Consider the following 24,858-nt stretch of genomic DNA (forward strand, 5'->3'; position numbering starts at 1 on the left):
CAGCAGCCGAGTACCATTGCCACTAGACAGAGTGTCTGTACTGTATTGTTTATTTGTAGTATATTATTTTTGCGTGCGCCTGCACTGTATCGGGTTGATAAGCTGAAGTGATGCGCGCCTGCAAGCATCATCATCGGCGCATGCTCACCACTTTTATTCAATTCTCCCTACCGGGTATGATACGTGTGCGAATAAAGGCTGGTGCTTTATCCGTGTCTGCTGAAAACTGGTCGGCGTTGTCACTCAGTTGGTGCAGCAACCGATACATGCACTAAGACCTCATGGTTGTCCCTGGTCATGTTAAATAAAGTTTTGATTATTATTATTACACTTAATAAAATTAATATTTTCTTTTTCTTTTATTTTTATTGCGCCTTCATTCAACTTTCAGTTGCACGCAGTCTTCTTGTTTCAGTAATTCGTCTTTGGAAAAGCGTTGGTGCACGCTGTTTTAATGTCTCTGCTGCCGCACATCAAATGAAATGCAGTGTGTGTTGCCCTCACAAAACGTTTGCTGTTCCTACTATGAATATACAAGAAATTAAGATTTTTTCATCTTAAGATGAGTGGTTCGACGCTGCTACGGAGTTTCACCGAAGAACTATAGTTTACTTCTCGCACTGGTGACATTCAATTACGATTTCACTTTTCACGAACACGGAAGTTAGCTTTCGAGAGCCTTTAAACGCTCCGTCTACCGCCTTTTTAATTTGTGTGGTGAAAGTGCTGTATTTATTCCCCTATGAGCATTTTGAACATTTCGGAATAGTCGTTGATTGTATTCATGATGTTGCTTCCGCATCCTTAACATGATGTTTCTCTCGGACAATTTCGCAGGGGGATCGCGAGAGTGGAGGCATGGCACACGCGCCAACTGCATTTGGCTGCGAGGGTGTGACAAGTGCAAATCCAGGTACCGCGGTTTTTTACAATGCCGAACAAGGTTTTTATACAGTTGAGAACGTGAGCTTTAATATAGACTCAGAGCGAAAATGGGCAGATCACATACCTTGGCCATCATTGTTATGCGAAGCTTTCGGAGGGAAGGTGACTGTGATGTAATGTTTTTCTTGGGAGAAACATTACGAAATCACGCTAAAGAATTGTACAAATGTTGTACGCGCAGACACATGTTAAACAGTTGCATATTTACTGCTGCGTAACGATGCCAACCACAAACATGGGCATTAGAAAAACCAGAAGTGGTAAGCTGATACGTAATGCTTGAGCCAGTGAGGATGGCTGCCCTGGACACAACTAGATAAATGAGCTTCAGTGCATGGCGCTTACTACAATTGTCATTCACAAGCGGGACAACTGTATGATGCGAGTACTTGTGTACTGTTTGTAAGATTGGATAGCCAGAACTGTAACAGCAATTGACCTTTCACGAACATTATGGTCTACATGAAAAGCACCTCTGAGACTTAGCGGGGCTCTCTGGTAGAATACATGATTGCAACACACAATGCTGGGGCTCAATTCCTGTAACCATAATATTCATTCTATGCGTTCATTAGGTCAACGCTGCCGATGTTAGTTTTAGGGGCGAAGCTCCTTAGGCCGACCTTGTTGGCGTCCATCATGCCGCACAAAGCGCAAACACAAACTGAACATCTGCACAACAAAAAAACGAGAGCATGTGTGTAAATAACCACCGACTTTGTCTATGCATAAATCTAATATACGACAGCAGAATACATAATCACATGCACCATCCATCTGTCCATCCAACTACGCGCCTGTCCGTCGATCTGTCTGTCTACCCATCCGTCCATCCTTGCGTGTAAACGTCCAGCTTTCCGTCCGTTCGTCCGTCCATCCTTTTATACTAGTCGGCCACTTCAACATAGACATTTTGTACCTTATAGTACCTATAGCTTAACCCTCTCGTTGTCATGCACTTGGTGACGATGCACTGCTTTTTTTAATGCTGTCGAATTAAAATTACCAATGTCTGTTCGCACTATTCTTTGGTTCATATAATCTGCCAATCACGGCGCGCTTAACTACAGTTGATCTTAACCCGACATCCCAGCTATACTGTGCAAGTACGTAAGTAATATTTATAAAATTAGATAGTCATCACTGCATTCCCAGCGGATACATCACGAACATTACGGTCTCTTTAAAAAGAAGTTTCGAGGCCTGGCATGGCTGTGTGGTAGAATACTCGGTTGCCACACGGAATACTGGGGTTCGTTTCCTGCTGGGACTCTGACATTTTAAATGCAAAGCATTTCTTAGCAAACTTTGGTGACCTTGAACGTATCTATTTATCTATCTATCTATCTATCTATCTCAGGCCCGTAACTAGGGGGTGTTGAGGGGGTTCTGACTCCCCCCCCCCCCCGAAATTTTTTTGATGCTTTAACTTTTCGCGTGATACTAAAATATTTACACACCTTCACAGCGACCACCAGCTGCCAAAGTTACACTGCAACTTTCCTGGCATTGCCTCCCTCTTCTTCCTTTCTTCAGACCTACCCTTTTACCAGAACACGTCAGCGCTCCCTCCCCCGCACGCGCACCTGCCCTATTTGTACAGCTTTGCACTTCGCCCTCGCGTTCCTTCGAGTCTTTTTTTTTTCGTCTTTCACACCGTAGCAGCTCTTTTATTGATTCCAGATGCTTTCCTTTTGCATTGCCGCTGGAGAAGTTATCCGTCTGTGCGGACCGCACGTGTCGGCTTTGGGTTCTTACGAAAAGCGCGTCTACTTCGGTGAAGGTAAACAGTTCGACAGCAACGGCAACACCAACACCACGTGCGCAAATTTGCCAGGAAACGAAACCCCTAAGCGGAAAAACTCAGCGGCGCATTCCGAAGGCGCAGGCTGCAGGGCAAACTTTTCTCAAACTGTAGTCCTCGCCACCAAAACGAATCATCGAAGATGACATCTACTGAAAGACTGGCATATCCGAGCAACTTCGAAGAACCTTAACCACACGCAAGGAAATCTACCTCTTCTGTACACAGAAGGTATATGCGCCTCCCTACAAAGCGCACAAAGCGAGGATACAGCCGGCACACATTCCGGCACCAGCGGTCAACTTTCACGGGAGAAAAAAAAAACGCCGCCAAGCTGGGCTGCACGCGGGAGTACAGAGGCTGACGTCACAGCCTACAAAGTGCATTTTTGGGGGGCCTCGGCTATTTAATTAGCGCAGCCCAGAGAGAATTATGCAGGCGCCCAGAAAGCCGTCTGTGAAAAGGTGACTTTTTCACAGGAACGGAGCAACACCTCCTTTCTGGACTGTACCACGGGAATGCGAATGTCTCGGCAGTGCATTCTTGGGGGTTCACGTATATTAAGGGGGAGTATGCAGTGCCCATGGAGTCTTCTGTGAAAAGGTCTTTAAGTAGCGTTAATCCAGTTTGCTGCAGCTGGAATACAATAATGGGTCTGCATGCACACCAGCTGTAGCGGCGTTCAGAAAACACATGCGCCACGCGGGAGCCGGTGCGTTCATCACACTTCTACATTCTAGCCACTGTAAAGTGGATAAGAGAGGAAAAAAACATCGCCCGCCGTTCACGCCAGGAAGTCGAAGCAGTCGCAAACGTCTTTTTGGAGCCACTGGCCACTTCTGTGTGCGTGCACAGGATTGCGGCAGCAAAATGAAAAGACACTCTGCAACAACGAAGCAAAGGAGTCTTGCGTCTTACTTCAAGAAAGTTCGAACCGATGAAGCGGACGGAGAAGAACCGCCTCCTTCGAAGGATAAAACTTCGCCCTCCTCAGCACTGGTGGAAAGCCAAGTGCGTCCGAACTTCTGTAGCGACTCGGGAGAATGCACCGGTTTATATGAATCACATGAGAACGAACACAAGCAGGACACCCATGCGCCGCCGAGAATTGATGGTGGCCGCAGTGCAACTACAAGTGATCTTTGTTCTACAGTCAACGCTGGGCACAGTGACGCCTTTACCACTGGGCAATGCCCAAGGAAGGTGAGTGGCATGGCACCTACACATTCTGGTTCGCCTCCCCTCTGTGCGACGAGTGCGAATATTTTCGACTTGGGACTGTTTGTCTCGAAAAGCAATAATATAAATGATCCAGAGACGATAGAGAAGCTGCTGCTCAATCCGTGGACCCCTCCGGCTAACTATGATTATCCTGCCACAGGGAAAAGGAATCTGAAGTTCCAACCTCACTGGGTAGATCGTTACCCATGGCTTGTTTATTCAGAGAAGCTTCAAGGAGCATTATGCAAATATTGCGTAGTCTTCGCAAGCGAGTGTGTAGGAAAAGGGCAGCACCAGCGCTTGGGCTGTTTTGTAACTAAGGAGTTCACCAATTACAAGAAAGCCATGGACGCCTTTAAGAGCCACGCATCCAGCAGTTATCACGTCATGTCAACAACGCTATCGGAGAATTTTTAGCAGTCCGGTCCCGCTCACAGCATGACATCTCAACACAACTTGACCACGGTCTTAAAAAGCAGGCGGAAGAAAACCGCAAGAACTTGCTGCCAATAATAGAAACAATCCTTTTCTGTGGCAGGCAAGAAGTACCGCTTCGCGGCACAGACAACTCTGGTCCGATAAATATGTCTGAAGTGCTGCCATTCAAAAATGATGGAAATTTCCACGCACTGCATAGGATGAGAGCAAAATGTGGAGATGCCGCCTTGAGAGCTCACATGGAAACATCTCCGGCGAATGCGCTGTACACGAGCCCAAAAATTCAAAATGAGTTGATCACCCTCTGTGGTAAAATCATACAAAAAAAGATAGTGGAAAACGTCAACTCAGGTTCGTGTTTTTCAGTTCTAGCTGACGAGGCCACTGATATATCTCACAACGCCCACATTTCCCTATGTGTAACGTACGTTTGACACGACACGTCGGGAGTGCCCATTCTTAAAGAAGATTTTGTAGATTTCGTTCCCGTGTACGATCTCACTGGCAAGGCGCTGGCGAGCACAATCCTGAACAGCCTTAGAGGTCATGGCTTTGACCTGAACCTACTTTGCGGGCAAGGATACGACGGTGCGGCATCAATGAGCGGCCACCTTAATGGTGTTCAAGCCTTCATTTGTCAAACAGCACCCAAAGTGTTGTACGTGCATTGTAGCGCCCACTCGTTGAACCTTGCTCTGCTTCCCGCATGCAAACTCCCCAGCATCCGCAACTGTTTGGGAACTGCATCCTCAACCTGTACGTTTGTGAGAGCTTCGCCACAGAGGACGAACCGACTGCGAGACAAAGTAGATGATTTAACACAAGAAAAAAGAAATTCAGTTCTCTCCTTTTGCCAAACAAGGTGGGTAGAGAGTCACGATGCACTTCAGCGTTTCCTTGAACTGTACGTGCCTACTGTACAATTCCTCGAATATTTGGAAGAAGAGGCCGCGTCATTTGATACTTCATCAAAAGTTTCTCAACTGCTCAATGCCATTACGAAGCCCGAGTTTGTCGTTTCGCTTCAGATCTGTAGCGACCTCTTCTCTTTGAGACTGCCACTTTGCAAGTTTCTTCGAAAAATTGACTGTGACTTGGCTCAAGCGTCCGATCACGTAAAGAATGTTATAGACGTTCTTTCCACAAAAAGGGCTAGTGCGGAAACAGAGTTTATTAAGATTTTTCTGAAGTCGCTCTCTTTGCTGAAGATCACAAATGTTGAGATGGCCCTACTACGCATCACTGGAAGGCAGATGCAAAGAAGCAACGTACCGTCTGCTACTCCCGAAGGGTACTACCGGAGGAATGTGTATTTACCTTTGCTGGCTGACTTCGAAAATCAATTAAGAGACCGGTTCAATGCCCATAAGAAGGTCGTGGTTGGCCTTAACATGCTGCTGCCGAAATTCTGCGCATCGGCTAGCCTTTCTGATATTGATAATGCAGTGCAGTTTTACCTTGGCGACATTCCTTCGGCTAATGTCATCGAAGCAGAGTTCACACTGTGGGTGAACAAATGCTGCCAGATCGAAGAAAAGAATCGCCCAGCTTGTGCTTTACAGGCCTTAGAGATGTGCAACCGCGACTTTTTTTCCGAACATCCACAGCCTACTTTCTATCCTGGCGACTTTGCCTGTGTCGACATCGACCCCGGAACAGACTTTTTCCACACTGAGAAGGCTGAAGAGCTACCTTCGAAATCATATGAACAACGACAGATTGACTGGACTAGCACTGCTCAGCATCCATCGAGAACTTCAAGTGACGCCAGCACAAGTCCTCACAGAATTTTGCAAGTTGCCGAGAAGGAAAAACTTCCTCGTTTAAACTTCCCTCTATGTTTCAAGAGTCGATTAAAAGCTAAACCCAGCTAGCCCAAGCTTGAACCCTTCTATCCTTTCGCAATTACGTGAAAACTATCCAGCAAGCAGAATGTGCGAACGGTAACAAGAAGATCGGAATGTCGGGCGACTTGTTTGTTTTGCTTGCATACATGCTGTCACGGACTGCCATTTTTGCGACCTGGCGTAACGGCAAATTGACGGACGCCGCACTCCCCCGCTGACCGGTGGAACCGTTCGCTCATGAAAAGACTTGCCTTTAGTGCAGGGAAGTACTGAATGGGGTGTTCTTCTTCAAACGTTGGTCGCCGATGTTTATCCTTTGTACCTACGGCGGCGTCGGCAGGGTCATCAAAGGCCGCGATGCACCCCGAACTAGCTGTAGACTGCAAGACGCACCGGCTGAAATCAAGGAAACTGACCATTCCCACGGGCAAAAGTGCTTGTGGACAAGCCGTATGAGAGAACCCCAACAAGTTGTCACTCTCGCTCAGTTGAGGACCCTCTCCTAATTAAAAAGGGACGTGGTCAATATATTTTTAGGGTGGAGTTTCTAACAATGAAACGTGCATGATTGGACCCATGTAGAGGTCTCTTTTCCCCCAGGACGAGAATCAGGGGACACGGAGGTCGATTTAAGAGCAGGATTCCGCCTTGCTAAGCAGTCTAGTTGCTGACCAACATGGTGTAGAAGGAGATCAAGAAGTATCTCTTAAGTGGTTGTGGCTCCGTGTCGGCTGGCCACCTAAACTTAGCCATTCGTCTAGTTGTGACGCGAAATTAACGTCTGTAACGTAGGCATCGGTTATTGAATCTCGAGTAAGCTCAACCTGCCCGAGATCGGCTTCAAGCACTAGCCTCCCGGAAACACCAGCGCTGCAACACCGCCGACATCGCAGTTGTGCCAGAACTCTCTCTGGCTTCTCGCATCCGATCGTCGTGGACTCAACGCTGCCGGTCATCACAGGTATCCCTTCACCTGTTTATACCTTCGGACTTTCTCATCTGTAGTTTTATTGTTGGTTAGTTTTGTGTAGTTTGTAATACTTCTCTCTTGTAAGCTGATTTATTGATTTTATATGTATTTTGTTAGTTGGTATTAAGTGTTGTACTCGATTCCTCTGCAATATTCCTAGATTCCTCTGCGGTGCTGCAATATCACTAGAGTTTTGTTTTTCCCCACATACGTTTCCCCACTGTCTCTGCTTACGTACGGAACGACCTAACCTGCTGCCATTCCCGTCGCCGACTTCGCACTGGCGACGCTAGAGTGGCAGCTTGTAACACATACATACCGTTTTTGTACCGCGGTTACATTGTGTTACTTCATCAGGAGCCGTTGGTTGCGGAGTCCCCGGCTTCGGTGGTGCTATTGTCCAAGCTTATTTCTTGCTTTAACCAGAATTTGAGGTTGACATACCAATTTCTCTATTTGGGTACAAATAATTGAAAAGTACCATCGAATTATTACAAGTAAACGATGTACTTGTTTTATTCACGAAAATAAGCCAGTATAAATCTTAAAATGGCAGCCGTTCCACACGCAACCCCCCCCCCGAAAAAAATTCCTGGGTTTGGCCCTGATCTATCTATCTATCTATCTATCTATCTATCTATCTATCTATCTATCTATCTGTCTGTCTGTCTGTCTGTCTATCTATCTATCTATCTATCTATCTATCTATCTATCTATCTATCTATCTATCTACCAAGACGCCTGCGACATTTAGCTCTCCTGGCTGTTTCGATAACGGTATCGATACCAAACTTGGTATGGTATAACGTTACTGTATGAAGAACATATTTGACTACTCATAACAAGAAAATCATGACATGTATGTCATGACTGTCATCATTTACATTTTGCTTCCTGCAGCATTTGCGGTGGTTTCGTTCACATGTCATGTTGTAAAACTTGTATGGTATGACATGATTGCATGGCGAACACAAGCGACTGACCCTAACATGAAAATCATGACATGCGTGTCATGTAACAACATGACTACATGCCAAGCTCATGATGCGCTCTCGGGCGTTTCGCTAGCGTCACAAGTACAAAATCTGGCATTACGGTACGTGAATGAATGGCGAAGGTATGTGACTGGTGCAAACATGATAATTATGAGAAGCGTGTCATGTAACAACATGACTACATGCGACGCTCATGATGCGCTGGTGGCCGTTTCGCTAGATTCACGTATGCCAGCTTCGTTATTACGTGGCGTGAATGGATGACAAAGGTATGATACTGGTGCAAACATGATAAACATGAGATGTGTGTCATGTAACAACATGACTACATGCTACGCTGATGATGCGCTGGCGCGGCTGTTTCTCTAGCTTCACTTATACCAAATTTGGTATTACGGGACGTGAATGGATGACGAAGGTATGATACTGGTGCAAACATGATAATTGTGAGATGCATGTCATGTAACAACATGACTACGTGCTACGCTCATGATGCACTGGCGGCTATATCGCTAGCTTCACTTATACCAAATTTGGTACTGCGGGACGTGAATGGATGACGAAGGTATGTGACTGGTGCAAACATGAAAAATATGAGATGTGTGTCATGTAACAACATGATTACATGCTACGCTCATGATGTACTCGCATCCGTTTCGCTAGCTTCACATATGCCAAATTTGTAATTATAAGACGTCAATGGATGACGAAGGTATGTGACTGGTGCAAACATGATAATCATGAGATGCGTGTCATGTGAGAACATGACTACATGCCACAGTCAAGGTGCCAACATATTTCGACGTGACGTGGTACTCGTGCTCGCCGGCGTTCATTTCGTGGCGTCAAACAGGCGTTGCGACGCCAGGCGCTGGTCCAGCCATATACTCGCAGGCGCGCGCCACGCTGCGTTGCTTTGACACATACGCGTTTCACCACGTCCGGCGTCCTTACATCACGAAAAGAGGGAGAAGCTGTGTTGTCTGGGAAACGCATTGGCACGAAATGCAGCCTGTCGCATTTCGCGCCTGTTTCCGTCGGGCCGCGCCGACGGACGCTGGTTGCGCCGGTGGCGCCTGGCGTCAGACTGAGTGATCGCGTTTTGCTAACGTCTCGTCGCCGTGCCCAGCGTGCGCACACGTCAACGCTACATTGGAGTATAGTGGGCCCTTCCTGATGCACTCACGGCCGTTTTATTTGCTCCGCATATGCCAAATCTGGTGTTACATCACGTGAATGGATGTCGAAATATATTACTGGTGCAAACATGATAATCCTGACAAGTTGGCCATTTAAGAACATGACTACATGCTACGCTCATAGCGTGCTCGCGGCCGTTTCGCTAGCTCCCCATACACTAAATTGGGTATCACGTGACGTGAATACATGACGAGGATAAACGACACATCCAAACATGATGATCATGACACAGAAGTCATGCATGACATCATTTAGTTCCACCTCGTAACGTTGAGCGGATTTTAAAGTGACATATCTACCTTTCCCATTCGTGCTTCACATATCATCGAGTCTCACTATACGTGGGATCTGCCATTTTTTCATTTGAATTCATCCGGTGAACGCCGCCGATGTCAAGTTTGTCTTAAAAGTTTCGCATTGAAATTATCCACTTGTGTTCTCGCTATTCCAGGGTGCAAACTGTCAGTCCCCTGTGGCACATACCCGCATGCCAGTGGCACATACCCTCCCATGGTTGTATTCCACTGTCAGGCGGAAAGTGTTTGACGACGTACGCGACGAGATAATGACATTATTCATGGCATGAACAGCGAGTCGTGTTCGTAAATTCCTCTTACCTTCTCATACTAATTTTGGTTTAGCCCAACTGAGGGTGTCATCACGAGGGCATCCAGCCGTAAGCAGATAGATAGATAGATAGATAGATAGATAGATAGATAGATAGATAGATAGATAGATAGATAGATAGATAGATAGATAGATAGATAGATAGATAGATAGATAGATAGATAGATAGATAGATAGATAGATAGATAGATAGATAGATAGATAGATAGATAGATAGATGCAAGCCAAAGGTGCTTGTAGTACGCAAAAAAATGCTTCGCATTTAATACACACCATCACTCCAAGCTTAACACACAACAAATAAGAAATAAATACACCAAACACAGATATCAACGTTTTGGTAAACGTGTAAATTTGTTTTGTTTATTTTCTGTGGTAGACTACGTGCGATGCTGGTGTGTGCATGTTTAAAAATAACGAAGTTGATGCGCATGTGGTATTCCCTCTGTGCAGTATAGATAAAAGTGAAGAAGAGAACAGAGGCCTCCGGCGTGATCAGTCTTTGATGGTTCACAATCCTTGTTGGCATGCTTTTCCTATTACTTCTCCGTGGCTTTCAAGATGCCTATTCATCGACATCTCAAGTATGCTAATTATATTACACCGGGCGTCCCCGTATCTGTGGCTCAAGCTGAATTTTATTCAACCATCTGTTCTCCTTTTCTCATTCGATTGTGAAAAACACTTTCTATTGTGGACTCGTCCGCACTTACTCTATTGCTATTCTATACGTCGTATCAGCTCTAGGTGTTGATGCAGTGTCGATTAAAGTCCGGTCAGGGAAGTCTGCAAAGACAGAAATGAAATTACACAAGAGAAAAAAACGTTCAATTGGTCGTATACACAAACCACAGCCTAGCAGCCGTTCAATTACACGCTCAGATGTCTAAGAATGGCTTTGTGAGGTTTTCTCCAGTCACCCCCAATCACCTTAGGTCACAAAACAATGTTTTCAGGTGAAGTGCGTTGCTGAGCGAAAATGAATTAAAGTACCTCGGTAGAACGAGAGGCGCTGTCTACTCATAACATAGACAGATTTATATTGCACGATGGTATGTTGGTCATTGCACAACGCCGTACAGACTATACAACAAGCAGACAACCCATTTATGACGCAATTGAGCTCTCTTACGTTCAGCTCTCTTATATCGAACTCAAATATATTTTAAGACATCAACTGAAACACGCACCGCATCATGATAGCTCTTGCGCTGATAGTTCTTGCGCTGTTCGCGAAGTCGCACGAGCTGCATAGGCTCGCGACCTTGTGACCAGAGCGCTTGCAGTTTGTTGCCTGGTTCGTGATGAATGACGCGACGCGCTGCTTTCCATCCGTCTGATTCAGGTGTAACGATGATCCGTACAGTCGACTTATTTTTCAGAACTGGAAGCCCTGTGAAAGAAGAACAGTCGAGACAGTTGAAAGTGCTTATGCATACTGAATACTTAAACGCGCGGCCTTGCATACAAGGGAACCCCTAAAGCATTCTAAAGTATTCGCCTCAAATCCCCGCTGCAGTGATCTAGTGGTTAAAGTACTCGGCTGCTGACCCGCTGGTCGTGTGATCGAATTCCGGCTGCGGCGGCTGCATTTTCGATGAAGCCGCAAATGCAGTAAGCCCGTGTGCTCAGATTTGGGTGCACGTTAAAGACTCCCAGGTGGTCAAAATTTCCAAAGCTACGGCATCTCTCATGCGCATATGGTGGTTTTGGCACGTCAAACCCCCCAAATCAATAGTACTCACCCTTAAGTAGGAGCAAAAAAGAACACGCATACATTCCTTGAAAGTTGGAACAACACTTTTTTTTGCCACAAAAAACAGGCTTCGGAAAACGCGATAACACAAAATTGGCAGATTCAACGTAAAGTGGGAATCCATTATATGAGAACCACGAATGGGGAACGTTCATATGTCTCTTAAAATCGCCACAACGTGAGGAGTCCCATGGATGTAGTGTACAGTATACACAAGTATCAATGTTATGCGCATAAGATGCAAGTACGTTGTTTGTAGTCGCGTAGTGATGGAGCAACTTACGTTTGCAATAGTAACACCAGCAGTGGTAGGCGTGTATATTATGCCGTAGATGACTTCTATTTCATAATTATCATATTTGCGCCTGGCATTTGTGTTCGCCGTCCATTCACGTCACGTAATACCCGATTTGGTATAAGAATGCGAAGCTAGCGAAACGGCCGCGACTGTGCTATGAGCACAGCATGTCGTCATGTTTTACATGACACGCATATCATGATTATCCTGTTTGGACATGTCACTTACCTTCGTCGTCCATTCACGTCATGTAATACAATATGTGGTATGTGTGAAGCTGGCGAAACAACCACTGGCGCTCCATGAGCGTATGGCGTGTAGTCAGTACTTGATGACATGCAGTCATGATTTCCACGTTAGAGTCTGTCACTTATTTTACCGTGCAGTCATGTCATACCATACCAGTTTTGCATTATATCCTGTGAACGAAACCACCGCTACAACAAAAAGACGATTACCTGTAAATCATTGCATTCATGACATAGATGTCATAATTTTTATGTTATGATTAGTCACTTATGCTCATCGTACAGTCATGCTATGCCACACCAATTTTGGTGTAGATCCCATCACCGAAACAGCCAGGAGAGCTAAATGTCAAAGACAGACAGACAGACAGACAGACAGACAGACAGACAGACAGACAGGCAGGCAGGCAGGCAGGCAGGCAGGCAGGCAGACAGGCTGGCAGGCCGGCAGGCAGACAGGCTGGCAGGCCGGCAGGCAGGCAGACAGACAGGCTGGCAGGCCGGCAGGCAGGCAGGCAGGCAGGCAGGCGGATGGATGGATGGATGGATGGATGGATGGATGGATGGATGGATGGATGGATGGATGGATGGATGGATGGATGGATGGATGGATGGATGGATGGATGGATGGATGGATGGATGGATGGATGGATGGATGGATGGATGGATGGATACGCTCAAAGTCACCGAAGTTGCCTAAGAAATGCGCTTCGCATTTAAAATGCACATGATCACAAAATGAAGTTCTATTGAAAGGAGCAGAATCCACGACTTCTCGATCCACAACAGATGCCGGGAACACAATCCACTGTGCTATGGTCACACTGTATGAGGGATTTTCGAATGCGCCTTTTATATCTCACTTTCCTCTCGCAGTGCTCTTGCTCGGAGTGTAGGTATATAGACTCTGGCAAAGGTAAGCGAAGGAGAGTGGACATAATGACAATGGCCGCCGCGATTAGCTGCTGTAACGCGTCATTGCTATGTGTCCGTCCCGTTAGGCGTGTTTGCAATATGATAAGTGCAATTTCTAACACACTGTGAGGTGGCGAAGTCGGGCGAAGCGTTGACCTCGCTCTATAGCTTCCACCCATGCCGAAAGTATCCATCCATGCCATCGATGCCGCCTGCCTCTCCTGGCTCTAATGCCACGTTTCCTACGCTCGAACCAAGAAAATTTCAAACCCTGTGTCAGGGTAGGCATGACATGCTTGTGTTTCCCTTTTTTTGTGCCATAGTTTTCGATATTTTTTTAATATACCGCGACCACGAGATTGCAAACTTAGCTCAAGTTCTGCTTTCAATCAGCAACGTTCTGGGTGTCACACCAGTTGTTCTGATTACGCTCTCACCGCTCACTACCACAGATACCGCACGAATTATTTGAATTATTGATCGTATACATGAATCATTTGGATAAACAGGCACTACAAAGCGTTCACGTGGTACACTCACGTCAAACGACCGGTGCTATAGCTGCCGAACCCGAAAAGAAAATGTGCAAGCTCTCTGATATCAATGTAGAGGAGAAATTCAAGTACCTCTGTGCGTGAACGATCACATTCGAAATGTAATACCAACTATCTCGTATCCACACATTTCTCCCTGCTGTGAAGGTCATTCGTGCTACGGATAATATATTGGTAAACAACTAAATTATAAATAAATGCTATCTATGATTCTCACGTAATTATGGCATTATATTTTATCAAGTGTTAGTCCGAGGTGAGTGAGTTGGTTATCAAGATGAGAGCTCTTTTTTTCTCTTTTTTTTGCCGCTGTTTATATTTGCGCACTTGTCCTCTGTGTTGCTTCGTACATCCTTTCGTATTAGGTGCTCAAAGAACCGCGCTTTTTCTTGCGAGTGAAGCCGAACACATTAAAGCTCACATTACAAACATGTAATCTCATTTATGCCATTTCTACACCGTGAAGGCATGTGAAATTCGTTCCTTACCACCAACAAGCAGCTCGCCCAGGAATGCGACGGCTGCGGCGGCGCTGAACATGAGGTAAATGACGAAGATAGACTGCGCCTCGAACAGTGACAAGGGCTGGTACACCTCGTCTGAGCCAGCGGAGCACTTGCGCCAATCGCCGTATTGCTCTTCCATCCAGCCGTCCAGCAAGCCACTCTCAACCGTCCAGATGATCCTGGTTTCGCAAATAACGTTGGTGTGCTCTTAACATATCGAGCAATCACATCAACCCAACACTACGAAATAGAACAAATTTCAGCTGCACTTCTTTAAACTAATAAGACGCTCAAAAATGGCCTGTTGCGTTTACACAGAAACAAAAAGAAAACAGCCACGCGTTTTCTTTTTTTCTCTCGACAATTTTTTCGCATAAGAAGGTTTGGTTCTCCATACACTTATCAGCACGGTTTAGTTTGAGTTGTTGTTCATGACACACTGACATCCTGTGACTGTGGCCCACCCTTGTGCCAGACAGTTTGTGAAACGGTTGAGTACGTGGCGTTACACCTCAGCTTTGCAAGCTTTCACTGGTAGAACGGTTGTGGGGCTGAAAAGCAGCAAAGGATGGCACGTCCAGGACAGTTTAACAGCTAAACCAACCGTATACATCGACTACGGTGAGTAAGGGTGAAGCGGTATGCGCCTTGGGACAGGAGAAGAAGAAGAATGATAGCCGGGGCAAGAAAGAAGAGAAGGGTAAAGTTAGGAATAAGGCAGATTAAGATGGACCCCATGCAGTTCCATACTGAGGCTATAATTCTGTTTTGTTCTTTTATGTAGGAACACTACATTATTTTGGCGCAGCCGGCCATCGAAGCCAACATGTGGGTGATTTTCCGTATGGACGAGACCTCGGCGGACAAGGTCATCTTTTCGAAGTACCAAGTTCAAGATGAAGCAGCGGTGGGCCTACCTTGTGAGCTCTGTTCGGAAGAAGTCGTGAAGGTGGTTGTGGGAAAACCAGCCGTGGTCACTACTTAACTACAATGGAAAGGTGCTGCATGTGGTGACCTTCTACAACCTAGTTCTTGAACCAGCGTGTCGAAGAGGCTCGTGATCGCGGTCTTCGACGGAAGAGCTGATCCTCGTTTTGAAAGCTCTTCGACTGCAACAGGAACGGATTGCGCAACAGAACCAAATAATGACATTCCTTATAAGCTCTCCGAATGCTGAGAAAGCAGTGCCTAAATTCGTAAAGCATGATGCCTTCGACGGTATGTCTTCAAGTCAAGAAGGTTGGTTTGAGTGTTACGAATATGCCGCTGAAAAAAAACAGGTGGCGCTCTGATAAAGATAAAATCACTAACGTGCGTGTTAAGTTGACAGGTGTTGCGCTGAAGTGGTATGAAATATTCATTCAGGAAGACAGTCACGACTCTTGAAGTCAGGAGAAGAAGAAACTTTTGAGTGCATTCGAAGGCAATCTAGTACATAGATAGAGTAGAGCACTTAATGTCAAGTCCAAGCAAAGCTCCCTTGTCGAGTACTTCTTCGAGAAACGCCATCTTTAAAGCTATCTGAGCCGTCGCTTCCATTTACGGCTGTAGTAGCCTTAATAATGCATGGAATACACACTGAAATTTCGAAGCAGGTGCAAATACGGTCACCAAGAACTCTAAATGACCTCCTGGAGTGTCTTCAGAACATACCATCGGCTTCGGAAACAAGCATAGGCGCTAATTCAAGCAGCTGTTTCAGTCGGAGTAGAGCGGACTGGTCAAGCCGCGATCAGCAAAACCGAACCACCTCGCAAGTAGCACGGTTAACTTAACCTGTCGCACTCCAAGAGGTCGAATGAATAATATCGACACAGAAGTTAAAAAGCATTCGACAGAAAAAACAACTAATAGGTGAAGGGGATCAGTCCCACTCGATGGCTCCAGATGAGACCGTTTATTTAAGTTGCTCTAGCCTACTTAACATTCCCGTCAAAGTAGGAAACAAGCCGATGATGGCTCTCGTAGAAAGCGGTGGATGTGTGTCTATAATAGATGCCAAGATGGGGGATGCACGTCACGTGCGTAATGGAAGAGCCCTACGGGTACAAGGCTATGACGGAAAAGTAACGTTGCATGATCAGTGGGCCTTTGGGGACATTGAGTTCCAGGGGTGAGAAAATAGAGAGCGAAGTGTTGGTGGTAGAGGGGGTTACGTACAACGTTTTGCTGTCACGACCAGATATAAAGAAATCAAAGATCAGCGTATACTGGGACGATGTGATTCTGGTCGAGGCCGTGGCAACGAACGAGACATATCAAGGTAGACAAGATAACCTACGAGTTGTCAAGTGTGCGGAGGATATTTCAACGACCTACCCTGAACTTGTATGCAGAGAAAGCTATTCTCAGGAGATGAAGTCATACAAGGTTCTTTTTGAACTCACTGACAAGACCGTCATCCGAAAATCACCTTACAATATGTCAAGAGAGCGAAAGATTTGGCTCAAGAAAGAGTTGCATGAGAGATGCTGATATCATATGACCATCAGAATCACCCTTCATTGCTCCCATAACAATCGCAATGAAAGAAGGTGGAACCTTCAGATTATGCACCGACTACAGGGTTCTCAATCGTCAGACACAACTCATATCATTTCCCATGCCGAACATCGACACAATTAGAGATGAGACTGGTGATTGCCGACATTTTTTCCGCGTCGATTATGCATAAGCTTCTGGCCGATCCCACCAATCAAATAAACAAAAATGTACAAAGCATTTATCATGCCATTCAATCACTACGAGTATAACCAGCTTCCATTCAGTAGGAAAAACTCGCCAGCGTGGTTCCAGAGGATCTTGAACGACTTGCTAAAGCCATTCCTTGGTGTTTTCTGTACTGTGTACATGAACGACATATTAGTCTTCTTTAAAACAGGGGCTGAGCCTCAGGACTATCTGTCTCAGGTGTTAAATGCCTTGAGCATGGCACATATCAAGGTTATTTTTAAGAAGACTGCCTTCTTTCACCAAAAGGTTGTGTTTCTTGGACGAGTCTTCGATGGGATTACCAAAAGCACGAAACTAAGTCCATCGAGATCATCTCCCAGTTGAAGCAACTATATGACGTCCTTTCACTACGTTTGTTTTGGGGATTGGCAGGACATTTCCGATCTTTCGTAAAGTACTTTGCTGTCAAAACTATATGTCTCACACGTTTAACACAGAAATACGTTCCCTTTGAATCGAGTGACGAATGTGAGAGAGTCTACCGTGACTTGGTGCAGAGCATTTCTTCTCACCGTGTTCTACGTCTACCGTACTTCGCTTCACCCTTTCAATTGAACACTGACGCCTCACATTATGGGACTAGTGCAGTGTTGTATCAAAAATGTATTGAAGCATCCAGCCGAGAAAAGAGACACGTAGTAGGTTACTACAGCTGCACGTTCAAGCTATCTGAAACTTACACTACTACGGAAAAGGAAGCTCTGGCCGTTCTGAAGGCCATTGAGTACTTTCGTACGTACCTGAAAGGTACGAAGTTCACTTTGTTCACCGATCCCCAGGCCCTCACTCACCTCTTGAACATTACCCAAACTGAAGGACGCATTGCTAGATGGCTCAATTAATTGCAGCAATTCGACTTTACCATCTCGCACCGACCAGGACCACTTTTAAGTGATGCAGATCCTCTATCAAGGTTGATGGTACGAAGCAACACAGAACAATACAAAGAGATCAATGAAGTGAAGCTGCGGGAAGGCTCCGAATAACTGGTTTCTACTGAAGGTCGGTATCATGTCCCACCAACACTTATTTCCAGCGTCCTTTATTTGTATCACGATGGCCCAGAATCTGGACGACACGACGGATTTTTGCGCACCTACAACAAATTCGTCAAAATATTTACATGGCCTCACATGAACAAAACCATCAGTCAGTACGTTCGTTCCTGCCATGTGTTTCAAGTACACAAAGTCGAATATAAGGAGCCCACTGATGCTATGATACTACCTTGCCACTCGAACGTGCCTTTCGAAGTAGTTCACCTGGATTTCACCGAACTAAATAAGAAACGGGAAGGAGCCAAGAAAACGCAAGCTTTCCTTCTGGCCATATATGAATGCTCGAGGATAGTCGCGGCACGAGCAAGAAAAGAAGATGCAAATAGCGTCATAACTCTCCTCGAAAGAGACATGTTTAAGACTACACGGCCAATCGTATGCGATAACGGCCCTTCCTTCAAGGGCGAAAAGCTTGCAAGATGGGCTCGGGATCACAATAAATCGATCAAGTTATGTGCTCCATACAATCTCGCACAGAATGGGCTGGCAGAACATGCCATATGGGAGGTAAAACAGTACATCAAGATGTACGATAGTTTTCCTGGTGAATGGAAATATTCTTTGGAAGCCGCCGTGAAATATCATAATCGATACTATACAACTGGCTTGGGGTGCAGTCCACAGTATGCTTTTTCAGGAGAAACCCATATTTGGAATGGCAGACCGTGAGTTTGGACTCTTGGAAAACATCAAGATCGTCGAGGAGAGGCAAGAAAAATCACAGGAGGAAAGATACTGAAAACGAATGAAAAATAATTTCGACAAGAGGCATCGAGCAGACATGCCAGACACTCAAGTCACCGACCTCGTGCTAGTGAGGAATGAAATAAGAGATGACAGTGCCAAATTTTGATTTCCTTACTCTGTGAGCAAAACAGCCACCCACAACGGAATTTTGAAGGCTGTCTGGTACACTGGTGAACGTGAATCAGTTGAATGTGCTTCAATTGGAAATGTCCTCAAATATTACCCCAGGAGGGGTAAGTAAAAGAAACCGGGAAGGGTGAAGTGGTATTAGCATTGGGACAGGAGAAGGAGGAGAACGAGAGCCGGGCCAAAGAGAAGGAAAAAGTTAGGAATAAAGCAGATTAATATGGACCACAGTTTCATACTGAGGCTATAATGCTGTTCTGTTCTTTTAGGTAGGGACACTACAAAAGGTTTGTGGGCTGTGTTTTTACATGCATAGAAAACGGCACGACAAAGACGCAGGACCCACAGAAAGAGAACGCACACAGAACTGTCTGGTTGTCCTTCGTGTTTTGTGCACTGCTTTCTAAGCATGTACAATTAACAAGTCCAGCTATCCGCTCTTAAGTACGCAGTGGTTGCGTATGTACCACTCACAGCGACTGAAACGCGATCCTCATGCTGGCAGTGAGAGCGACGGCAAAGCCATGAGCGTTCGTGACATCTGGTGAGACCTCTGTGGTTCTCTCTGGCACCGGCGGAGCACAGCGACCCTTCGTAAGCATGCGAGTCAGCTCAAGCCGCTACGCGTAGCGCGGCACGTGAGCGCACTGTCATGAATCCCTGGAAAGCGCAAACTTTCTACACAGCGCAGAAACGCGAAGTCATAGAACTGAAACGGGAGGCTATGAGCTCAAAGCCGAAAATCGAATAGTGGTCAGTAATCTCGAAAGCAGTGCCGACAATACAGGCCGTGCAATCTGTACTCTCAAGACGAACAAAATGAAGTGTGCTACCAGGCTTGATGTCCATACGCGAACATGCGGCAGGCTGCCGACTTCCCCTGAAGCTGGTATGCTTCTATTATTCACGACAAAGAGAATTGAGGAAATCTTTCCCTTCTTACGGGCTTCTCTTTCGAATATTGTAACGCTTAACTATGCATTTATTTACCGAAAAGGTTACTGAATTACAGCGACGGTTACCAGAAAAACAAAATAATCGACATGTTACAAATTACAACGACATCGTAACTGACTATTGCTCTCTCGTTACACGTAAGCGATTCAGTAAATGTCTGATTAGTATTGGCCACGTCCGGCCAACAACATGCATGTGTCTGAGAGTGCACCACAGCCAACGTGTAACACAAAACCAATCTCAAGCTGCTGGCTCCAGTGTGAACGGGGAGGAACAAAAAAGGCCCGGTATCTTACGAAAACAACGAGTGATGTCAGCTTGTTCAAGGTTTAGCAATGAACCATTACTGCGGCGGCGAGAGCCATCCGTGTGGCTGACCGTTGGTTGATGGCGGCCACAAAAGCGGGGTCCTCGTAGCGGTTGAGCGCCACGGCATACTTGTGCGGGAAGAACTGCTCCTTCGAGAAGTAGAAGGTGCCGTGCCTCAACCCGCCACAGTTAGTGGCCACGTGGAAGCGCATCGTGGTTGCATCGCCGACGATCGCGGCCACTCCTTGCTGAACTTCGATCAGGTTGGCTTTAGAGTAGAGCGACTTGGTTTCGATGGTGCCGTTGCAGCGAACGACCATTCTCCACACCGCCTGGTACTCGGGTATATTCAGCGAATTCTGCGGCCGGAATGAATGTCTGCTTGTAAGCGTGCAGACATCATCATGCCAAACACACCAGCAAAAACATTACGATTGTCTGACAGGGCTCCTAAATCACTCCGATTCCGAAGACGAGAGATTGGTTTCTTTCTCGCCTTCGTCTTCCCTCTCTACAAAAGCCGTCTTCTACTTGCGGCTTGTTTTTTCAAAAACGAAAAGACGCATGAAAATAGGCCTTAAGCGTAATATGATTTTTTCTAGAGGTGGGCGAGCATTCAAAAGTTTCGAATAATGAGTCTAAATAGCATTTTTTTTTTCGATTCAGTATTTACATCAAATGGTACCTATTGAAAAATATTCGAAATACCGAGAATTTCTTTGAAAAGTTTGCCAGCATATAGCACCTACCGAAGAACCCCAAGGCAACGATACTTGAAAACAGCTAAAGTTAATTCTTCTTGTTTCACTTCATAGCACGCAGCCTAAGATTTTACGAGACTACTGACACTATTGTGAATGCCGCATGAACGCGTTTTTCTTGAAAACGTTTTACTATGGTAAAGCTGTATTGCATTAATCATCTCTTTCCGTCGTCTTGTAATAGCTGCTTGCAGCTTTATCATACATAGGGGAAGCGAGTGTCGTGCTTGCGCATAAATAGTTCTTGCATTTGTGCCCCGCTGCGGTGGTGTAGCGGTTGTGGCGCTCGTGCACTTACCCGAACGTCGCAGCATCGAATCCCGGCAGTGGCGGCCACAGTTTCGATGGAGGCGAAAATGATCTAGGCCCATGTACATAAAATTGGGTGCGCGTTGAACAACTCCAGGTGGCCGAGACTTGTGGAGCTCTCTATTGCGGCGTCTCACAAAATCATACGGTAATCTTGGGGTGTTAAACTTCAGATATTAATAAATATTTATCACAGTTTCTTAGCAGATGTAGATTTAAACACCTATTGTTACATTATTTTATTGCACCGGTCATGTTTTGGTGACAAGTCAATCTTCCCCATTACATCTTTATCTATATCCACGCTGTTTGGTTAAAAAAAATTTCAGTTTTTTGTGACAATGTTATTTTAAGAATAAGTTATGAAGAAATGCATTCACAACGTTCATGAATACTGTATTTGAACGTACAGTTACAAATAAAACGAATGCTCATATTCCTGCTGTATACGAGCTTACCTTATATTTCGCGATTGTGGTATTTTGAGTCGATTAAAACTAACTTTGATTTTGATATATGGGGTTTAACGTCCCGAAACCACCGTATAATTATGAGAGACGCCGCAGTGGAGGGCTCCAGAAATTTCGACCACCGGGGTTTTTTAGGTTCTTTAACGTGCACCCAAATCTGAGCACACGGGCCTAAAACATTTCCGCCTCCATCGGAAATGAAGGCGCCGAAGCCGGGATTCGGTCCCGCGACCTGCGGGTAAGCAGCCGAACACCTTAGCCACTAGACCACCGCGGCGGAGTGATTAAAGCTAACTTTAATGGTATTTGGTGAACGATTGTCAATATTTGTTTTAAGAAAATGTTGTGGGGTTCTGAGGCTGTGTTGAAACTGGCCAACTTCCTGTTCGAAATACTATTAGAACAGTGTTATTCGCAGTTGATACAGTGCCATCACAATTCAATTCGGTCCCTTCGGTATTTAAATTCACAATCAGAACACCCCTGGACTTGGCGTTTTTCAGCGACGTGTTTTTATCTCCATACGCTCAAAAGGAAGTGAAATCAGTAGATTGCGTATACGATAGTCGTGCGAGATGAAGCAGAGTGGGCATGCGGTTGCGTTGCAGAGCATGGTTGAAGACAATGTACAACGTTTATGCAGAGTATACACAGACTAAAGGAGAGTTTGTTTCTTATGACATTATGTGAAGAAACGGCTGGAGTAAAGAACTATGCCGAAAAGACGAGAATCACCAGGAGTGAACAATGCGCCCGATCTTTATATATGCAGAGGTTCTTTTGTGGTCTTTCAAGCAAACGGGACAATTTGGTTTATGAGCTCTATCTAGATTTAAGCAGCAGGTGCAACCACCAACTTCTTAAAGTGCAATGATTGAAATGAAGAAAGGAAACATAAGTATCAGCGCAGGTGAACTTAGATGTGTATTTTACGCAAAAACGACATGTGCGCCTAAAAGTAGCTGATATATAAGGAAACCGTTATTTAGACCAAAAATAAATATGGTATCGAGTTATCCGTTTAACAAGTCCCCCTAATACTAGGAGGTAAAATCATCAGTAATCTTTAGATTATGAATGCCCCGAACAGCTTAGCGGCGTCTTACGCTAAAAAAGAAGATGGGGAAGGCAATTATAGAGGTGTACGGTTGGCAACATCGCCCTTACGAAAAGAAAAGAGGTAAAAATAAACAACTATTATCAGCCAAATACCAGTCAGAACACATGTTTACGTGGTCAAAGAGAAATGAGAGCGCAATAAAAACTCGTTCCATCCTATCCCCTCCAAAAAGAACAACGGGCCTTTGATTCCCACTTGACTGCTTTCTGCGTGCGTACAAAAGTTCTAGTGTATTTTTTTCCGTACGTACCTTAAGCAGAGATTCGTAGGCGCTGCCCTTCCACACGAATGTCTTCATATGGTTATGCTTAGCGAGGTCCTTCATAGAATCGATGCGATCGGGCTCGCGTCGCACCATCATCGTAGCCTTCATGTGGCCCGTGAAAGCGTTCATAAGAACAACCACCGTCAGCCACCACATGGCGAATACGACCCTGGAAGGCGTACCACGTGGTGTTCGTGGCGCGGCTGCGAGGATACAGCAGGTTGGGGTTGTCACGGGTTGCTGGTTTTACAGGAGTCGAATCAATGGGAAAGCATGGAAAACTAGGCGAGCTAGTAGGCTTTCGTTATTGAAAGCTTTCAGCGTGCACACAATACAAAGACATATTTGTCTTCTCCCTGACGTTTTAGGTTGCCGGATTAAATCCCGTCTGCAGCGTCTGTATTTTTGATCTAGGCGAAAATGATGTAGGCCCGTGTGTTCAGATGGTGGTCGAAATTTCCGGAGCCCTCCACCACGGCGTCTCTAGTAATCATATGGTGATTTTGGGACGCTAAACCCCACATATTAATAAATCAATTCCTTATGTCTTTGATGTGTGCGCGCTGAGAGCTTTCCATGATGAGTCGAAATAATGGCCACTTCATACTCACCTATTCCAGACGCACTCTTGCAGTCACCATTTCTTGCAACAAAGAGCCCATACTTGTCTCTAGTTGAGTTCATTATCCTCTCGAGTGCCGAATCGAACAAAGCATAGTATGACTCAAGCACCGAACGATACCTTTTGGATTCTTTGAGATGCTCTACTCATGTAGAATATTTGCGCCACGTATGATAAATCAGAGCATGTAAACAATAAATACCTTCCATTTTTTTGTTGCTGTTGAAGGACCATACTTTGGATTAACACTGTGAGAACATACAATTTTGTTGCTGCTCGAAGAATGGTAATCACTGAGAAGCTCACCGACGCTCCACTCGGAAGCTTTGTTTGTTTCATAAATTGCTTCTAAAGGAACTGTTACTCCAATTTTCGGGAATAAAACCATTCACATCGACGGAACTTTTGATAGTGAAGCTAGATAAACCTTACTGCTTCACAGATGTCACAGAAGCGGACTGTGAACACGTGTCAGCATTTATGTCTGCACTATAGTGTTGTTCTCACCTTCGTTGAACAAGACGGAGAAATACATCCACCAGTTTGCCAGCAAAATGTCCTTGATGGAAGTGCCCATCTTCCTTTGCAAAAACAAGTCGAACATCACAGCTGCGGAGAAACAGAAAAACAGGGAAGCCAGCAGAGCCAGCCACACCTGCCAGAAATACCCTACCGTTCAGATCAAAACTTGCAAGGTCTCACTTTACCACATAAAGAGTGTAATCATGCTATCAACGGTGTCATCAAATATTATTGCCGATACCCAATGTGAACGCTTTTAATGTAAAAAGCAACGAAGGTTTTGCTTTAGCCCGTGCTATTTTTTTACTTTCCTGTACTCTGTGAGAACCCGAAAGTGAAATCATAGGTATTAATATCTTAATTATTGTCGTGAAAAGCTTGAGATAAGAAAAATGCCTGACACTTATTAAAGTTTATTCGATCATTCATTCTAACTTCCTGCACAGTTGCCCCGTTACTACAGTAAAATGACGTGAAAAGTAGATTACAATAAACAATGCATCTGAATTGCTGAGGCAACATAACGCAAGACACG

At 45.3% G+C, this 24,858-nt stretch overlaps 1 protein-coding gene across 1 annotated transcript; it reads right to left on the reverse strand.

Moving 5' to 3' along the window:
* Nucleotides 1-10,812: 10,812 nt before the first annotated feature.
* On the reverse strand, nt 10,813-24,445 carry LOC142791665 (glutamate receptor ionotropic, delta-2-like). The gene is made up of 6 exons (XM_075885522.1): nt 24,309-24,445; nt 23,165-23,382; nt 20,324-20,613; nt 14,307-14,503; nt 11,238-11,440; nt 10,813-10,833 (listed from the first exon to the last, which is right to left on the reverse strand). Exons 1-6 carry the CDS (start codon nt 24,403-24,405, stop codon nt 10,813-10,815), a joined length of 1,026 nt encoding a protein of 341 aa, XP_075741637.1. The 5' UTR covers nt 24,406-24,445.
* Between the last annotated feature and the right edge of the window lie 413 nt (nt 24,446-24,858).

The sequence above is a fragment of the Rhipicephalus microplus genome, chromosome 2 (assembly GCF_043290135.1).
Source record: "Rhipicephalus microplus isolate Deutch F79 chromosome 2, USDA_Rmic, whole genome shotgun sequence".
Taxonomy (NCBI): domain Eukaryota; kingdom Metazoa; phylum Arthropoda; class Arachnida; order Ixodida; family Ixodidae; genus Rhipicephalus; species Rhipicephalus microplus.

Bases quoted from the DNA above. Each gene is read 5' to 3' on its own strand.
- LOC142791665 (XM_075885522.1), bottom strand. From the start codon at position 24,405: ATGTTCGACTTGTTTTTGCAAAGGAAGATGGGCACTTCCATCAAGGAC. The intron at 23,383-24,308 runs GTGAGAACAACA...GTATCCTCGCAG, and splicing joins CTCCGTCTTGTTCAACGAAG to CCGCGCCACGAACACCACGT. The intron at 10,834-11,237 runs GTGCGTGTTTCA...CTGTCTTTGCAG, and splicing joins GCAAGAGCTATCATGATGCG to ACTTCCCTGACCGGACTTTA.